Below are 15,303 nucleotides of genomic sequence, written 5' to 3'. Positions count from 1 at the left end.
GGGCTTAGTTGCTCCACGGCATGTGGGATCTTCCCAGATCAGGGATTGAACCTCTGTCCCCTGCATTGGCAGGCAGATTCTTATCCACTGTGCCACCAGGGAAGCCCCTTCCAAGGTGTTTTCCATCAACAATGTATGAGGGTTCCAATTTCTCCACATCGTCTTCAAAACTTGTTATTGCCCATCTTTTTTATAGCCACCTTAGTGGGTGTGAAGTGGGATCTCTCCATACTTTTGATTTGTATTTTCCCGATGACTAATCCTCTTGAATATCTTTTCATGTGCTTACTGCCCATTTATATATCTCTCGTGGAGAAAATCTGTATTCAAATGTAGTGCCATTTTTAAATTGAGTTGTCTTTTTATTATCAAGTTATAAGAATTCTTTATATATTCTGAATACAAGTCAGAGCAATCTATAACCCAGTTGAACTCTGGTTTCATTTTCTTGTTAGACTTATTTTGACTGACATTAGAATCTCTCTGGCTGTTATTGTTGTTCCAGATTTAGAGATAAACATAGAAGAGATATATTTGCCTTGCCCACTGTTAGATCACCAAGACGAAATTATAAGCCCTCTGAAATTGTTACTGGCTAGGATAGGGGCAAATTAACATTTATAAAGTTAAAATATTCTCCTACCAGGATCAACTCCGTGCTTTGTGGCCACCTAGAGGGGTGGGATAGGGAGGGCGAGAGGGAGATGCAAGAGGGAGTGGATACAGGGATATATGTATATGTATAGCTGATTCACTTTGTTATACAGCAGAAACTAACAGAACAATGTAAAGCAATTATACTCCAATAAAGATGTTTAAAAAAAAATTCTTCTACCAGGAATTTCACTTCCATGTGTTTGATATGTAAGTGACTTGTTTGTATACTTGAAATAGAACTCACTATTCTGTGTTAGACTACCATAACCTGCTAGGATTGCTCCAGGTCTTTCACAAAAACTCAGCTTAGTGTCATGAGCATATTGCTTTCTCTAGACCATTTATATTTGTATTAATTTTTCTTTTTTTTCAGAAAGCACTTTGTAGGAAACCATCATTCACCAGGATAAGTATAGGGATAAGAGGAGAAATGCCCTTTGAGGTCCATCAAGGTCTTTTAACTCTTGTAGATTACCAGAAATTTATGGAAGATCAGGTAGGGAAATGTAAAGAGTAGAGGAAAAAAGATGCCTTGTTAGAACTATCCACAGCTAATTAAGGATGGGTTTAAGTATTAAGATTATAATGCCCAATAGTTGTTTTTTTCTAACAGTTTTATTAAGCTATAATTCACATACCACACAATTCACCCTCTTAAAGTGTACAGTTCAGAGGTTTTTGGTATATTCACAAGGTTGTGCAACTGTCACCATAATCTAATTTAGAAGATTTTCTTCACCCCTGAAAGAAACCCTGTACCTGTTAACTGTCACTCCCCAGTCCCTCCCTGTCCCTACCCCCAGTACTAAGCAACCACTAAACTACTTTCTGTCTCTGTAGATTTGCTTATTCTGGGCACTTCATATAAATGGAATAATATAATATGGGGTCTTTTTTGACTGGCTTCTTTCACTTTGCATAATGTATTCAAAGTTCATCCACATTGTAGCATGTATCAGTACATCAATTTGTCACACTTAGTAGATCTGTTCATCAGTTGATAGACATTTGTGTTGTTTCCATTTCTTAGCTTTTATGAATAATTGTGCTATAAGCAGTTTTTACATGTTTTTGTATGGACATTCATTTCTCTGGTTGTGGAATTTCTGGGTCATGTTAACTCTATGTTTAATATTTTGAGGAACTGCCAAGGTGTTTTTTTTTTTAATTTTTAAAAAATTAATTAATTTTAAAATTTATTTTTGGCTGTGTTGGATCTTCATCACTGTGCGTGGGCTTTTCTCTAGTTGCGGTGAGCGTGGGCTACTCTTTGTTATGGTGTGCAGGCTTCTCATTGAGGTGGCTTCTCTTGTTGTGGAGCACGGGCTCTAGGCACGTGGGCTTCAGTAGTTGTGGCTCGCGGGCTCTAGAGCACAGGCTGAATAGTTGTGGTGCGTGGGCTTAGTTGCTCCACGGCATGTGGGATCTTCCCAGATCAGGGATTGAACCTCTGTCCCCTGCATTGGCAGGCAGATTCTTATCCACTGTGCCACCAGGGAAGCCCCTTCCAAGGTGTTTTCCATCAACAATGTATGAGGGTTCCAATTTCTCCACATCGTCTTCAAAACTTGTTATTGCCCATCTTTTTTATAGCCACCTTAGTGGGTGTGAAGTGGGATCTCTCCATACTTTTGATTTGTATTTTCCCGATGACTAATCCTCTTGAATATCTTTTCATGTGCTTACTGCCCATTTATATATCTCTCGTGGAGAAAATCTGTATTCAAATGTAGTGCCATTTTTAAATTGAGTTGTCTTTTTATTATCAAGTTATAAGAATTCTTTATATATTCTGAATACAAGTCCCTTATCAGATACTTGATTGCAAGTATTTTCTCCCATTCTCTGGGTTGTCATTTCACTTTCTTAAGGCTATCATTTGCAGCACAAAATTTTTAGTTTTGGTGTAGTCTAATTTATCTATTTTTCTTTTGCTGCTTGTGCTTTTGGTGCAGTATCTATTAAGCCATTGCTTAATCCTATGTCTTCTAAGAATTTTATAATTTTATCTCTCGTATTTAGGTCTATAATCCATTTTGAGTTAATTTTTATATATGGTGTGAGGAAGAGTTCTAACTTAATTCATTTTTTTTTTTTAAAGAAGATGTTAGGGGTAGGAGTTTATTAATTTTATTTATTTATTTTTGCTGTGTTGGGTCTTTGTTTCTGTGTGAGGGCTTTCTCTAGTTGTGGCAAGCGGGGGCCACTCTTCATCGCAATGCGCGGGCCTCTCACTATCGCGACCTCTCTTGTTGTGGAGCACAGGCTCCAGATGCGCAGGCTCAGTAGTTGTGGCTCACGGACCTAGTTGCTCCGTGGCATGTGGGATCCTCCCAGACCAGGGCTCGAACCCATGTCCCCTGCATTAGCAGGCAGATTCTCAACCACTGCGCCACCAGGGAAGCCCCTAACTTAATTCTTTTGCATGCATTCTTGTTTCTACCTGTAACAGATACATTTGGTTGTTTTTTTTTTTCTTTTCCATGTTTGTTTGTGTGTTCTTTAGGAACCTGACACTGAGGAATCTTCATCTCTTATGACAGATAAGAAAGGGAAAAAGAATTTGTCTTGGGGGGACCAGCAGGATCTCCTTTTTGAAGACAAGGATATACCTTTCAGCACAGTTCAGGTAAAGCAGAGTGAAAGGAGATAGTATAATAGAAATTAAAGTAATTATGATTTGGACTAGAGATGCCAGTATTCTTGTACTGGTTTGGGACTGTAGATTTAGGTTCTATTGAGTTGAGCAAAGACCGTAATTTTGCATTTTATTTTAGTAATTTGTTTGACTACCGTATCCTTTTAAGATTATTTTAGGAATCTTGCAGAAAACCCAGTGTTGCTGCTGCTTGGCATTCTATATTTGATGTTTATGTTCACTTTTAGAAAGTACAATTCAAAAATCCATTATTTGCTGTGATGGAAGAGGAAGAGGTAAAGCAGTTACATCAGGATGTTCTGCCAGAAGCCCAGGATTATCTTCCAGAAGCCCAAGGTGACCTGCTGCAAACCCACCTTGATTTGACAGGCGTCTGCGGTGTTGAGCTGGAAGCCCAGAGTGTTGAGCTGAGGCTCAGTACCCAGGATATCGAGCTGGAAGGCCAAGCTGTTGAGCCCAAAGCCCAGGCTGTTAAGACCAAAACTCAGAGTGTTATGCTGAAAGATCGGAGTGTTGAACTAGAAGATGGGAATATTGTTTTGGAAGTCCAAGATTTTCTACTCCAAAACCAGGCTTTTCTACCCACAGACCAGCATATTCTTCCCAAAGACCAGAAAGTTCTACCCAAATGCCAGGACCAGGATTTTCTACCCACAGACCAGCATGTTCTTCTCAAAGACCAGAATGTTCAACCCAAATACCAGGACCAGGGTTTTCTACCCAGAGATCAGGTAAAATAAAGTGGAAAGGAGATATAACAAAAAGAAATAAGCTCTTTAAGGCTTGTAGTGGGATTTGCAAGGACTATATTGCAGCTGATTTGGAGAGCCATAGTTGGAACAAAATAGTTTACTGATTGATTTATCAAATAAATGTCCAGGGTTCTTATTAAGTGTTAAAATATTATCAGCAGCATATTACCCCTGTCTGGACAATTTGCTTTTTAAAAAATTTTCTTCATTAGGGAAAGTATTTCTTGCAGCCGTCATTTGTTTTGAGAGCTGAAAGATGGGAAAAAAGAGTGGCCCACAAGTGTCCAGCTGCATTTTTTACCCAGGTTCCAAGGTCAGCCCTCCACCAGAGATCAGTTAGACCAAGAGGAAGAAGAAAGGGATCAACAGGAAGTAAATTACTTAGGGTTGTGACTGGGTTTATGGGGAATAGAGTATAGTGTGTTAATTTATTCTATAAGATGTTCAATTAAACTCTGACCTCAGTTAACTCCTGAATTCTCAGTGCAACCTAAAGTATTATTGATTAACCTGTCTTTCTTAACTGAACAATTGCTATTTTATATTTGTTCTTTTTTAGAAAGCAAATTTGAAGCCGCCAGCATCAATTTTGATAGGTAGGAGTGGGGGAGAGGTGTTTCCTCTGGATGTCCATCAGGATCTTCTACACAGGCATCAAGATCAGGCCTTCATCAATGGCAAGGTAGAGCAGAAAAAGGAGAGAGACCATCAGGAACTGCATTGTTTGGGTTTAGTTTGGAACTTTCCAAGATTGTTCTTAGCTAGATTTCAAAAAGTATGGTTTTCTGTTTTATTCCATAATGTTTCACATTATCTGGAGTTGAAAAAATTACTGTAAGGCTCCCAATAAAGCCTAGAATATTATTGCTATCATGTTACTCCCACTGAACAATTTACACTTTATGTTTTTTTCTCTTTTAGAAGGTACGCTTCAAGGAGTCATATTGTGATATGACAAACGAGAAAGGGAGAGAAGACTTTTCTCTGGCAGGTTATCAGTATCTGCCTCCTAAACTTCAGGACCAGGCCTTCATCAGAGATCAGGTAGAACACAATCAGAAAGAGATAGATAGGAAATAAAGTAACTGGATTTTATACATTTTCAACAACTGGTAATGTGAAATATAGAATCAGATCCTTGTTCAGTGAACTGTATCAGTCAAATCAGTTCTGTCATTCAGAAGGATGATAAATCACATTCATATTCTTATTGTAGAATCAGACTATTTTAATTTACTAAGATTATGCTATAACTTTTGCTGAAGCCCACATTATTACCACAAGCATACTGCCCTTACGTGAATATTATAGGAAGAATTAGCAGATCCTAAATTACTTAAAATTTGGGGGGGGTGGTTTGTCAGACTATTCTGTACATGTTTGGGGATTAAAAATTAAGATCTATAGAGTTGGGGTAAAAGTATAACATCCTCGTTCAAACCAAAATGTATCAGAATATCCTCATCTGGTACCATTTCCCTGGAGTTCTCACTGAAGCCTAGAGTGTTAAGATTATCATGTTGCCCTGGTTAGACGACTTGTTTTCTGTTTTTGTTGTTTCGTTTGAACATGTTTCTGAAGCAACTGTCATCTTTTATGAGAGAAGAGAGAGTGAGAGATGAATTGACTCTGGGGTGTCATCAGTATGTTAAACCTAAAATGCAAGACCAAGCCTCCCCTAGAGAGCAGGTAGAGCAGAAGACAGTGAGAGTGCTGTCTACTTTCTAAAAGAGTAACAGATGAAATTACTTAAGATTTGGGCTGGAGCTTGCCAAGCTAGCTAGTATGTAGACTACATAGAATTAAAGCTTCTAGAGTTAGGCTAAGAGTACGATGTCTTCATTTATTTCAGAATGTGCCAGATCTAAAGAGTCCAGGTGAGAAAGCATACCTCTGTCATTTGGGTTAAATAAGAGATAGGTTTTATATAACGTTGATTGGTTATCCGTAAATTGTTCTTCTTAAACTCAAGTCCTTCAGCAAATTTGGCTTTTGACATTTAGTCTTATACATACTGAAGGAATTCTACTCTTGGCCATCTGAAGCAGTACACCAAAGCCAGACATCAAATTTGCAAACCAATTATGATGAAGGAAAAAACAAGCTGTTTGCCACTCAAAACTTCCTAGGCTTCACCACTTCTAGTGCTTCTGCATGGAGTTATTAGGGACATCGAGTAGGAGTACTTTGGGAAATGACACAAGCTTTTTTCCTGGCTTTACCTGAGAAAATGCTAGCAACATTTGCTAGCATTTGCTAGAATATGCTAGCAATATTATAAAAATATTGCCTTGTTGCCTTATCTTCTTCCAAATGTGTTGTTGAATAAAGAGGCGGCCCATGCAAAAAATGAAAAAGAAAAAAAGTGCCAGAATAATCTGGGATTTGCTTTAAAATATTCCAGGAAAGAAAGTGGGAGAAGAGATGGATGAAGAAACATGATGTTGCTGGGAGGGACAAATTGGGAGATTGGGATTGACATATACACACTACTATATATAAAATAGATAACTAATAAGGACCTACTGTATAGCACAGGGAACTCTACTCAATATTCTATAATGGCCTATATGGGAAAAGAATCTAAAGAAGAGTGGATGTATGTATAACTGACTCACTTCGCTGTGCACCTGAAACTAATACAACCTTGTAAAGTCAACCATACTCCAATAAAAATTAAAAGAAAAAACAGAAACAAAAACCATGATGTTGTTAATTGTCGGTGCTGGGTGATAGGTATCTTGGGATTTACTATACTAATTTTTTTCCCATTTTTATGTATGTTTGGAAATTTTATATTAAACACACACATGCACACCTCTAATTGTTATATTACCGTCCCCTAGTATCATTATGTCGGGGTTGTCACTGAAGTGTACAGTATTGTCACTAACCTATAATTTTTGCTTAGACAATTAGTTTTGTGTTTTGTTATTCCTTTAGAACAAGTGTATCAAGCAGCCCTCATCCTTTGAGAAATGGGAGATTGAAAGAGGAGTTGCTTCTGGAGTGCCATCGGTATGTTTCACCTGGTATTCAAGACCTAGCCTCTCCCAGAGAATAAGTAAAGCAGAATATAGTGAGAAGTAAGTAACAGAGAGTAAACTCCTTAGGTTTTGGTTCAAGATTGACAGGGCAAAGTAGTAACTGTTTCAGGGGTTTAGTGTTAAGGTCAATAACGATGGGCAAAGATATAATGTCCTCCTGTTCTGTGACCGTTCTGCCCTGTTAAAACTGCTTCTGGCCTCTTCACTGAAGCTTTTACTATTGCCCTGGCATGATGCTACTGCTTGGACAATTGATGTTCAGTGTTTGTTTTCTTTTAGCACAGGAACTATGGGCAGGCCTCACATAATATGACAGATGAGAGATGGAGAAAGGAGTTATTTCTGGAGCACCATGAATATGTTTTACATGAAATCCAGGATCCAGGCTCCACCAGAGAGCAGGTAGAGCAGAGTATAGTAAAGTATAAGCAGCAGAAAGTCAGTTAGTTAGAGTTTGATATAGACTTGCCAGAGCTATGCTACCAACAACAACGATGATGATGATAGTGTTATCTCTTATTAATATTATCAATAATGTTATTAATATTATTAAGACCAGCAGCTTAAATTCATTAAGCATTTACCATAGCCAAAATGGTTCTAAAACTTTGTATCCATTGTCTCATTTTACTCTCACAATTACCCTGGGAGGTGAATACTATTATTATCCTTGTTTTATGGATAGAGAAACTTAGGATTGCTTCGCAGATACAGTTAAGATCCATAGTAGTGGCAAGAAGTGTAATGACTACTTTTATGCCATAGTATATTAGACTATTCTGACCTATTTAGATTACATCAGGGGTATCGCTGCATCCTAAAGTATTTTTTACTACCATTACGTCACTGCTCACGCAATTTGGTGAATGCATTTGTATCTTTTAGAGCTTACGCTCCATACAGCAACCATCTGCTGGAACAGCTGAAAGATGGCAAGCAGCTTTGCTTCCGGCCGGCCATCAGCATCTTCCACCCAAGCGCCAGAGAGAGGCTCCCAGCAGCAGACAGGTAAAGCAGACTGTAGAGTATGAGCCCTGGAGTTTAGATAGGGTTATGGGTCCTACTGAGCTGGGAGCAGTAAGGCTGAGCAAAAAGCAGATTCTGGGTTTATTTCATAGTGTGTAAAACCTAAGATTACTCACCAAAGCCTAGGGTATTGTCAGGAGCACTTGTTGCCTATTGGAAAAATTGTATTTTTTACATGTATGTTCTTTTATTAAAGGTGTATTTCTGGTGGCCCTTGTCTTCTATGGTGTGAGAGGGAAAGAAATAAGTGGTTTCTGGGGGGAGGGGTCAGGAGGATCTTTCACCAACAGCCAGAACTAGATCTCCATCAGTAACCTGGTAGAGCATAAGGTAGGATCACCAAGAAAGAAACTATTCAGAATTTGGGCTGGAGCTTGTTAGGGTTATATTGCCTAAGTTTTGGTGTATTGATTTAAGATCTATAGTTTTTCAAGAAAATATCACAGTACGCTGGCCTACTAAGATTTTTCTATGACTTAACTGAAGTCTAGTTTATTCCCACTAGAATTTTACCATTGTCTGGATAATTTCTGACTTGTGGTTTCACGTTATTTTAAAGACAGAGCCTTCAGGCAACCAGCGTTGTTAGAATATATGAAAGAGATAAAGAGAAATTTCCTCTTGGCTGTTTTAAGAGAGCAGAAAGGAAAGGAGGCATAAAGGCAGCATTATGGATTTGGGCTGAGGTTTTTAGGACTAAACTGCAGGTCCTCTGTTATTTTTGGCTTGGGTCTCTAAGATTGGTCTAAGGGAAGGCTGTCATGTTTTCTTCTGCATCGCCGTTTATATATCCTGAACTATGCCAGGCCCTTTTCTACTTCAACTCTTTTGCTTTTTTTTCCCCTCTGCTTGGATAGTCTTCTCTTTTTTCTTCACAAAGCTGGTCCCTTCTCATCCTTCATGTTTCAGCTTAAATGTCACCTTTTTAGAAAAAAGTGCTCTGACCACCTTATCAAGATTAGGCCTCCCCTCTTCTGTTTTTCCTCTGTCCCTGCATTCTGTTTGTTTCCTTCTCCATAAACAAGACAGTTTGTAATTATTTACTTATTTACATGGCTTCCACTAGTCTATAAGCTTTATGAGGAGAGGCACCACACTTGTTTTGTTTACTGGAGTGTGGACAGCCTTTAACATGGTGCCTGGTACCTGCTAGTTTCTTGCTAAATTTGTTTAGAAAGAATTAGTCAATCAAACACTTATTGAGCACCTGTTTGATGTTAGCCATTGTTTAGGTTCTAAATATCAAAGATATAACTATGAACAAGACATAGCACTCGAATTTCAGACAGTCTAAAGAAGAGAGACTGACAAATAAGCGATAATTTTGAAGCAACATAATTAGTGGTAGAGGATGCATAGGGCATTAGCTGAGCACAGAAGAGGGGTACCTAATCCTGACTGTTTAATTGAGGGTGCAGCTTTGGTAGTCAGAACCTCTTCTTCTTGTCCTTGTGCCAAACCAGCCCTGAAAATCCTCAACCCTGGATCAGTCCTTTCACCTTTTAGGCTCCCAAATAATCCAGCCTTATTGGAAAAAAGCTCTTTAATAGTGTAGATTTATACACATTCATCCTTACGGTTTATAGTCACAGCTGGGTCCCCATTGCTGCCTAGCTTTTTCCTTACTTGCCACTTGTCTGCTCCCTCACCTATGGCCCACACTGATAATTCTAACCGTTAAATACTCCTTAAAGTTCCTGCTGCACCCCCATACTCTCAGACTTTCGATTAAAAAAAAATAGAAGCCATCATGCAATAACTCCCTTGACCATTTACTTTTTTGCCATTCTTACCTGTTCCTACTAATCTCAGAGGAAGAGTTGTCTTTCTTTGGATCCATACTCTGGATTCTCTTGCCATCCTTTCTTCTGGGTCCAATTTTGAATATTATATTGTGAGACAGGTTTCTATTAAAATCCTCTGAATAATGTTGCATATTTTTGTTTGTTTGTTTTGGCACACAGTCAACCTGGTTAAATTCAGATTATACGTTCTTTCTCATCTTCTGTGAACAGTGGCTCCAATGTTAGTTCAGTTCTCAAAGCCTTCATTATACTTCTTTAAGTCCATCCCATGCATGCACAGCTCAGGGGTCATTCTGGGATGTGTGCCAGTTCATACACAGAATGAAGGAATCCACTTTTCTAACTCATGCATCTTTTTTTTAAATTAATTTTTATTGGAGTATAGTTGATTTATAATGTTGTGTTAGTTTCTGCTGTACAGCAAAGTGAATCAGTTATACGTATACACATATCTACTCTTTTTTTAGATTCTGTTCCCATATAGGTCATTACAGAGTGTTGAGTAGAGTTCTGAACTCACTCCTCTTGAGGATACCCACCCCATATACTCTCCAGATACCAGGAGCCACATTTCCTGGAATTTTTAGTTACAATCAGTGAGAGAGAGAGGCTCAGAGTGGGCTTACTCCTTGGCCAGTGCTGGAAGTCCAGTTTTTCTTACTTTTTTGCAAGCAGAAAATTTCTTTTTTATTATAGCAAAAGTAAATACAAATAAACAAAAAGAAAAAACCCCCAAAATTCCAGAGATAACCACCATTAGCCTTTTGCTATGTATTGTTTTCAGATTTTTTCTATAACAAATAAATAACTTTAAAAATAACAGCCTTATTGAAATATACAAGCAGTTCTCTTTATTCATAGTAGTTATGTTCTATAAAGTTGCCATAAGCACTGAATTTTAGTGAATACTGATTGCTCAACTGTTTTGTGTGAATTTCTGTTTAAAGACACCTTTATTTAATGTGTGTTGTTGATTCATTAACATTGTACTCAGGGCCAGTGTCACTATAGCTCGTGCCTGAACGAAGCTTATCTAATATATGTAAATATTTTCTCCATAAGGCACATCACAGCCTTATGCTTAAGAACACTAGGTAGTGCTTCAGCCCTGTGCTTGAGGGATGTTTTAAACAGCAAAATCAACAAAAAAAGCACAAAAATGCAAAAACCTTTGCACCAAATGTACCTTGAAAGGGATACTTGTTTACAGTGTGAAGGCCCAAACAAAGGCAGAGCATCACCGTGTTTGACCTCAGCTGGCAATGTGTACAACTGACGATTCAGATTTTTCACAGCTCTGTGCATGTCTGCAAGTGACCACAAAAGCACTGCGAGTATTCATTTTGTGATAACAAATACATTTTAGCGAACAGGCAAATTCACAAATAATATAGGAGTATTCAAATAATGAGGATTGACTACTTTATATACCATACACGTAACCCATTTAAAGTATACAATTCAGTGTTTTTACTATATTCAAAGGGTTGTGCAAACTTTTCCACAATCGGTTTTAGAATATTTTCATCACTCCCCAAAAGTCATACACCCATTAGTAGCCACTCGCTCCCTTTTTCCCCCTCACCCCCATCCCCAGCCCAAGGCAACCACTAATCTACTTTCTGTCTCTATAGATTTGCCTGTTCTGGACATTTTATATAAATGGGATCGTGGAATGGCCTTTTGTCACTGACTTCTTTCACTTAGCGTAATATTTTCAAAGTTCATTGACCTTGTAGCATGTAGTAGTACTTCATTCCTATTCATTGGATAATATTCCATTATATTCATATAGCACGTTTTATTTATCCATTCATCAGCTGATGGACGTTTGGATTGTTTCCACTTCTTGACTGTCATGAATGATGCTGCTATGAACATTTGTTTATAAGTTTTTCTGTGATATGTGTTTCCATTTCCCTTGGGTATATACCTAGGAGAGGAATTGCTGAGACTTATGGTAATCATACGCTTAAACTTTGAGGAACTGCCAAACTGGTTTCCAAAGTGGCTGCGCTATTTTTCATTCCCACTGGCAGTATTATGAGGGTTCCAATTTCTCTGCATCCTCACCAACACTTGTCATTGTCTGCCTTTTAAATTATAGTTCTCTCTTTTTTTTTTTTTTTCCAGTACGCAGGCCTCTCACTGTTGTGGCCTCTCCCGTTGCGGAGCACAGGCTCCAGACGTGCAGGCCCAGCGGCCATGGCTCACGGGGCCCAGCCGCTCTGCGGCATGTGGGATCCTCCCAGGCTGGGGCACGAACCCGCGTACCCCGCATCAGCAGGTGGACTCTCAACCACTGCGCCACCAGGGAAGCCCAATTATAGTTCTCTTAATGGATGTGAAGTCGTATCTCATTGTGGTTTTGGTTTACATTTACTTGATGATTAATGATGAGCATCTCTTCACGTGCTTATTGGCCATATGTATATCTTCTTTGGAAAATTATTAAATCCTCTGTGCAATTTGTAATTGGGTTATTTATCTTCTAATTATTGAGTTTTGTGAGTTCTTAACATATTCTACATACAGGACCCTTATTTGTTTTGTGTTTTGCAGATGTTTTCTCCCATCCTGTGGGTTGTCTTTTCACTTTCTTGGTGGTTTCCTTTCCTTTGCAGCACAGAAATTTTTAGTTTTGAAGAAGTCCAGGTTACTTATTTTTTCATGGCTTGTGCTTTTGGTGTCATATCTAAGAAACCATTGCCTGATCCAAGGTCATGAAGATTTACTCCTGTGTGTTCCTGTAAGAATTTTATATCTTTTGCATTCTTCAAGGTCTTCAATCCACTTTGCATTAATTTTCTTATATGGTGTTCAGTAGAGGTCCAACTTCATTCTTTCTTGCACTTGGATATCCAGTTGACCCAACATCATTTGTTGAAAAGACTCTTTTTACCCATTGAATTCGCTCGTCACTCTTGTCAAAAATGAGTTGATTGTAAATTTAAGAGTTTATTTCTGAACTATCAGTTCTATTCCATTGATCTATAAGTCTATCCTTATGTTAGTACCACACTGTGTTTATCAGTGTAGCTTTGCAGTAAGTTTTGAAATTGGGGAGAGTGAGTTCTCCAACTTTGTTCTTCTGTTTCAAGGTCATCTCAGCCATTCCAGGTCCCTTGCATTTTCGTATGAATTTAAGGATAACCTTGTCAACTTCTACAAAGAAGTCAGCTGAAATTTTGATGTAGATTGCATTAAATCTGTTGATCAATTTGCCATCTTAACAATATTAAGTCTTCTGATTCATTTAGATCTTCTATTTCTTTCAACAATGTTTTGTAGGTTTCAGTGTATACAATTTACACTTCCTTTATTAAATTTATTCCTAAGTATTTTTTGATGGTATTTTATATGGATTTTCCCCTGAATTTCATTTTCAGATCGTTCACTGCAAGTACGTAAAAATACAATAGATTTTTGCATACTGATCTTATATCTTGTAACTTTGCTAAAAGATAAATAACTTTTAAGCTAAAAAGATAAAAGTAATTTTAAACCTTTATGTCTAAAAGTTAGAGATCATAATTTGAGCCATATAATGTCCAAGTAAGTGTACTAAGTTATGTCAACAGGCTTTTCTAATAATTAGGGGGGAAATAAGCCCCAGTTTCTTCCCTGTCATGTCAGTTGATGGGTATAATATTTTCAAGCTTTTATTCTCTAAACTCACACCTTTCAAGAATATGTATAAATTGAAAATGATTATAGATTTGAGATGTTAAGAGATCTAGTTTTATATCCTGGATTCAGTCCCAAGCACACACTCATGATAGAGTGATTTCAAGTGATCAATTTAGAAGGACTTTCATTCTGAGCATTTTGAGCTGTCATTAGTTAATTCTCTTTTTTTTTTTTTTTTTTTGGCTGCGTTGGGTCTTTGTTGCTGTGTGCTGGCTTTCACTAGTTTCGGCAGTGTGCAGGCTTCTCATTGAGGAGGTTTCTCTTGTTGCGGAGCATGGGCTCTAGGTGCGGGCTTCAGTAGTTGTGGTGTGTGGGCTCAGTAGTTGTGGCTTGCAGGCTCTAGAGCACAGGCTCAGTAGTTGTGGCACATGGGCTTAGTTGCTCCATGGCATGTGGGATCTTCCTGGACCAGGTCTTGAACCCATGTCCCCTGCATTGACAGGTGGATTCTTAACCACTGCACCACAGGGAAGTCCCCATCCATGTTTTTGACCTGGATATTTTCTTTTCTTTATTGTTTTTGTTTGATTAATTTCTTTCTTTTATTCTTTCTTAAAGCTTTATTCTTTTATATTTGTTTTTAAAAATTTTTTTATCCAATTGAGCTCAAGATTGCAGGAGAAAGGAATCAATAGATGAAATTATCAAAAGCATACATAGGGCTAACTTTTGGCAATTTTGTCTCTTTGTGTGACTGGACTTTCTAACAGGTTGGTGGTGAATATCAATCAGGATTGAACACTGAATTCCAAACTCCACTGGCACTTCAGTCAGGAGTAAGTCAAGAGGAAGACAAGAAAGAGGTATGTAGTGATAATGGCTTTTGGACATCAGTGTTTCTACTATAATAGTATATGTGAGGTTGGAAACAATTTGTTGTGTCCTAACACATTAAGAGCTAGTACTACAAATTCCATAGATAAAGGCACAAAAGTTGCTTGACTCGTTTTAATATGGTGAACTTCTCTTCTAAGCTTCTAGGATTTAGGGTACCTTGATGTGAAATCAGAGAGGCGATCCTAGTGAGTTTCTTCAGTTAGTGTATATTTGCCATAATAGCTAATTTAAGGAAGAGTTTTAATTTGTGACTTCCTTTTTTTCCTTTTCAATCTAAAGTTAGTTTAAATGAACAGTTTTTAACACTGGCCATGCACCAGAGTCAGACATGGAGCTTTTTTCCAAATACAAATGCCTGGACCCAAGCAGATATACTGAATCAGTATCTTAGATAGGTTTGGGGCATCTGTGTTTTAAAAAAACACCACAGATGATTGTGATGTATCCTCAATATTGAGAACTGTTATTATAGTTTTAATAATTTTTACCAAAAAGACACAAGCTACTCTAAGGACAAAAACATGTCTGTGTGTATACTAGTGCTCTTTGAGTAGCTTGTGCCCATAAAAAGAGAATATATAAATTTGGAGGTATGAACAGATCACACACAGGGTAGTAGCATTTGCTTTTTTTTTTTTTTTTTTAATTATTTATTTAGTTTTGGCTTCGTTGGGTCTTTGTTGCTGCACGCAGGCTTTCTCTAGCTGTGGCGAGCAGGGGCTACTCTTCCTTGCGGTGCGCGGGCTTCTCATTGCGGTGGCTTCTCTTGTTGCGGAGCACGGGCTCTAGGCACATGGGCTTCAGTAGTTGTGGCACCTGGGCTTCAGTAG

At 38.1% G+C, this 15,303-nt stretch overlaps 1 protein-coding gene across 3 annotated transcripts in view; it reads left to right on the top strand.

The window, feature by feature from the left end:
* The window catches only part of CCDC15 (coiled-coil domain containing 15), a 64,801-nt gene that overhangs the window by 16,655 nt on the left and 32,843 nt on the right, over positions 1-15,303 (top strand). For 2 of the 3 annotated variants that reach the window (XM_055091464.1, XM_024131357.3), the window contains exons 6-13: positions 3,164-3,286; positions 3,544-4,047; positions 4,628-4,750; positions 4,990-5,112; positions 7,012-7,086; positions 7,395-7,517; positions 8,001-8,123; positions 14,347-14,439. In XM_055091464.1, the coding sequence (XP_054947439.1) occupies positions 3,164-3,286; positions 3,544-4,047; positions 4,628-4,750; positions 4,990-5,112; positions 7,012-7,086; positions 7,395-7,517; positions 8,001-8,123; positions 14,347-14,439 (1,287 nt within the window). The remainder of the gene's footprint in view (positions 1-3,163; positions 3,287-3,543; positions 4,048-4,627; positions 4,751-4,989; positions 5,113-7,011; positions 7,087-7,394; positions 7,518-8,000; positions 8,124-14,346; positions 14,440-15,303) is intronic. The other variant, XM_024131358.3, reaches the window with a different exon arrangement.

The sequence above is a fragment of the Physeter macrocephalus genome, chromosome 16 (genome assembly GCF_002837175.3).
Source record: "Physeter macrocephalus isolate SW-GA chromosome 16, ASM283717v5, whole genome shotgun sequence".
NCBI lineage: Eukaryota > Metazoa > Chordata > Mammalia > Artiodactyla > Physeteridae > Physeter > Physeter macrocephalus.
This window is presented reverse-complemented; position numbering and strand designations above follow the sequence as displayed.